This window comes from Henckelia pumila, unplaced genomic scaffold (assembly GCF_033568475.1).
Source record: "Henckelia pumila isolate YLH828 unplaced genomic scaffold, ASM3356847v2 CTG_254, whole genome shotgun sequence".
NCBI classification, from domain to species: Eukaryota; Viridiplantae; Streptophyta; class Magnoliopsida; order Lamiales; family Gesneriaceae; genus Henckelia; species Henckelia pumila.
The window spans coordinates 56,011-60,259 of NW_027331784.1; the positions used below are offsets into that span (position 1 = coordinate 56,011).

The following is a 4,249-nucleotide window of genomic DNA, read 5'->3' on the forward strand; positions in this document are numbered from 1 at the left end:
AAAAACATGATACACTAAGTGATCATTTTCATTACTCTCACAACTTTTAAATTTATCTAAATACTGTGTGGGATGCACAATCATCTCATAAAAAATGTTCAACACCATGTTTTAATTTTAGACGCACTAGAGGATCTTACATATACTATGTTCGTCTTTCTCACATAAAAATCCTAGCTCCGTCCCTGCTAGAGGATCTTAAACGGAATGTACTGCCAATAATCCATATGGAAATTAGAGATATATAATACTTAAATTATTCCAATTCCTTCATTAAAAATTAAAACACCTTTTTCCGGTTGTATGTTCCATATATTTGGCAATATATTATTTCTTCTAAAAATTAATAGAACATTTTTACAAAGTGCCGGTCAATAAATGAAAAATATCGCACTTACCACTATATATTACAATTAAAATAATATAATAATGTTTTATTGTCTAATATAAATTGTAATATGAGTGTGTATATCAAACAAAAACTTGAAAGATAATTTACATCCAAAAAATAAGAAATGATAATAATAAAGATATTCGTCACAAAAACAAATTTTAACCTTTTTTTTAACAACACTCACTATTAAATTTGAATATTCACTGCATTTTGAAAGTTGGTATATTACAATGTATGTATAGTATTATATATTTTTAAAAGAGATATTTTATATGTACAACGATGGTTCATATGGTTATATATTATTTTTAAAATTATAAAATTATCTTAAATAAAACATAAGATAATTTTATTGAAATAATTTCGTAATTTAAAAAATAAGTGTAGCATTTTTTCATTTTAAAAAAAGATTGTTTCGTTACTACGTGAAAATATCAAAAAGAAAAGAAAAGAAAAAAATCGATGCCGAGAAGCTAATCACTGTTGGACTGTACAGCTAAACTTCGCTGGTTCTCTCTCGGACCGCAGGATTTTCTTTGACATTTCACATTGTTTCCTATTGTCTCTGTCACTTATCATTATCTTCTTCTTTCAATCATTAACGGCTATTAAGTTCATCTCATTATCTCTCCCATTTGCAACAAAAAATACTTGCACAGTAGAGTACTCCTAGAGAAGCGCCATGGATTTGAGTTCTTTCTTAACGTCTTTAGGGACGTCGTTTGTGATATTCATGGTGTTGATGTTTCTCTTCACTTGGCTGTCCCGCAGACCCGAGAACCATGTTGTTTACTACTCGAACCGGATTCTCATGGGACTGGATCCGTTTGAGGGCTTGCGGGCTCCCCGGAACCCGTTTGTTTGGATCCGGGAAGCTCTCGCTTCCACTGAAGCTGATGTTATCCGGATGTCCGGTGTTGATTCTGCTGTTTACTTTGTTTTCATATCCACAGGTTATTTTAATATCTCTTATCTGTTTTGAGTAACACACACATTTTTGACCTTTTGATGTAATTTTTTTGGGATATATGCAGTGTTGGGGATATTCCTGTTGTCCGCGCTAGCACTTCTGCCTATACTCCTACCAGTTGCTGCTACATCCGAAGTTATCATGGATTCCAATGACACCACCAGCGTTGGAGTCTTTGATGATCTCGACAAGTTCTCGATGGGTCATGTTCCAGTTAGTGCTAACGCTTCACCATTCTTTATTTTTGACTTTTGCATCCATGGACTTCATTTTCATCTGCGATTTTGTTTGCTCTATCTATCTGTCTTGTATATACGACACAGGAAAGAAGTCCCCGGTTGTGGGCGTTCGTCGTAGCAGTCTATTGGGTTTCTTTCGTCACATATTACCTCTTATGGAAGGCATACAAACACGTGTCTGATTTGAGAGCTCAAGGTCTTATGGCTTCCGATGTGAAAAACGAGCAGTTTGCTGTGATTGTCCGAGACATACCTCCAGCCACGAATGGCCAGACCAGAAAGCAGCAGGTGGACTCGTACTTTATGGCAATCTATCCGGATACTTTCTATAGATCCATCATCGTCACGGACAATTCAAAGGTTCTTAATTGTGGCTCGTAAAATATTGATCTGTCTTTCGTTTGCAATTTATATCGTAACTTGGGATCTGTCATATCATACCTGCAGGCCAATGCAATATACGAAGAAATGGAAGAGTACAAGAAGAAGGTTGCCCGTGATGAAATACTATACGATGAGTCTAAAACTATTGGTAAACCAGAAGGAACAAGACCAACAACTCGTACCGGCTTTCTAGGCCTTATTGGTAAAAAGGTCGACTCTTTGGAATACTACGATGGAAAGATAAAAGGGTTGATCGGTAAATTAGAAGCAGAACAGAAGGTCACTCTGAAAGATAAACAGAAATGTGCAGCTGTAATATTTTTTAACAACAGGGTAACAGCATCAGCTGCTGCACAAAGTCTACACGATACAATGGTTGATACATGGACAGTGATGGAGGCTCCCGAACCCCGTCAGATGATATGGAGCAATCTTCCCAAACATTTCTACGAGAGGCAGATTCGACAGTATGTGATCTATTTCGTAGTGTTTTTGACCATATTCTTTTACATGATCCCCATCGGGTTGATTTCTGCGTTTACTACGCTGGATAACTTGAAGAAGCTTCTCCCCTTTTTAAAACCTGTCATTAATCAGCCGGAAATCAAGACGGTGCTGGAGGCCTACCTTCCTCAGATAGCACTCATGGTTTTTCTTGCTTTGCTGCCCAATTTCCTAACGTTTCTGTCCAAGGCTGAAGGAATACCGTCAAAGAGTCATGTAGCAAGAGCTACCTCTGGAAAGTACTTCTATTTTTCGGTCTTGAATGTGTTCATCGGTGTCACCGTGGGTTCTACGCTTTTCACCACGTTCAAGTCAATCGAGAAGAACCCGAATTCTCTCATCACTTTACTGGCAACAAGCCTCCCTGGAAGTGCCACATTTTTCTTGACTTTCGTTGCTTTGAAGTAAGATTGTTTTTTGTCCCTTTCAATCATCATGGTGCTTTCTTCTCAGCTTTACAATGAGATAAACTCATGAAGACTTTAATTAACCAGGTTCTTTGTTGGCTACGGGCTTGAATTATCACGAATTGTGCCATTAATAATTTTCCACCTAAAGAAAAGGTATCTCTGCAAAACTGAAGATGAGGTTAAAGAAGCATGGGCTCCTGGCGATCTTGAGTATGCCACTAGAGTTCCTGATGACATGCTTGTTGTCACCATTGTTCTCTGCTATTCTGCTATAGCGCCTCTGATTCTTCCATTTGGTGTGGTATACTTTGGCTTGGAGTGGCTCATTTTACGTAACCAGGTAATGTATCTTCACTCTTTTTCCGACTTGGCGACATTATTTGGTATTTGAATTCAGATTGGATTTCGGAACTTTTTACTATCTGCAGGTTCTTAAAGTTTACGTCCCTTCATATGAGAGCTATGGAAGAATGTGGCCACACTTGTACACGCGAATCATGGCTTCCTTGATCTTGTATCAAACGACAATGGTGGGCTATTTTCTAGCCAAAAAATTCTTCTACACGCCTCCCATTCTGATCCCTCTTCCAATCATATCATTCATATTCTGCTTCATTTGCAAGAACAAATTCTATCGATTCTTCCAATCGACGGCACTTGATGTTGCTTGCCGAGAGTTGAAAGAAATTCCTAACATGGAAGTTGTGTTCAGATCTTTTATCCCACCAAGCTTGAGCTATGCGAAGGGTGAGGAGTATCAGTTTGAAGATGCTCTCTCTCTAGTTTCAAGAACTGATTCTACTTGTTGATTTACAGTTTGTGAAATGAGTAGAAGCCCGTGTGTGTGTACATTGGAATCAAGCAGGATCTTGTTTCTTAGGATTTGTGTCATTTTTATTCTTGTTCAAGTCTAGAAGAGTCTCACTAGAATTCCTGTGCATGCATGCACTTGTCTTTACAATATTAGAAATTCTAAGACGAACTCATTTGTCCTGAAATACAGAATTAAAAATGAGTATTGAGTCATACCTCAAGTCATTGCTGTTCTCTGCACACTGCCTGACAAATCATGGGTACGGTCGAGTCGCTGGTTAAAATTTTGTTCCGACAGAGGGACCAAACCATGGCGAAAACCTCTTCTGTAACATACGCGTGCAAAGTGAAACGGATGAGGGAGGAGTTGGGGATATTTCTCTGGTTTTATCATTACCAGATTGATTATAACCGGCATACAGTTCTTAGGGTTCTTACGACTTTTTACAACATTATATTATTATATAGCCAAACCAAGATGGGATATTTCAAGTATTATTTACGTTTTAAAAACAGCAAATTCTGTTATAGCAGT

General features: G+C 37.7%; 1 protein-coding gene across 1 annotated transcript; it reads left to right on the top strand.

Moving 5' to 3' along the window:
• The first annotated feature begins 882 nt into the window (after window positions 1–882).
• Window positions 883–3,950, top strand: LOC140870786 (CSC1-like protein ERD4). Its single transcript, XM_073273187.1, has 6 exons — window positions 883–1,347; window positions 1,429–1,577; window positions 1,688–1,963; window positions 2,051–2,895; window positions 2,986–3,241; window positions 3,330–3,950. Exons 1-6 carry the CDS (start codon window positions 1,077–1,079, stop codon window positions 3,708–3,710), a joined length of 2,178 nt encoding a protein of 725 aa, XP_073129288.1. The 5' UTR covers window positions 883–1,076; the 3' UTR covers window positions 3,711–3,950.
• Window positions 3,951–4,249: the final 299 nt, after the last annotated feature.

Coding starts and splice junctions, on each gene's coding strand:
- LOC140870786 (XM_073273187.1), top strand. CDS start 1,077: ATGGATTTGAGTTCTTTCTTAACGTCTTTAGGGACGTCGTTTGTGATA. Junction 1,348..1,428: donor CTTTGTTTTCATATCCACAG/GTTATTTTAATA, acceptor GGATATATGCAG/TGTTGGGGATATTCCTGTTG. Junction 1,578..1,687: donor TCTCGATGGGTCATGTTCCA/GTTAGTGCTAAC, acceptor TATACGACACAG/GAAAGAAGTCCCCGGTTGTG.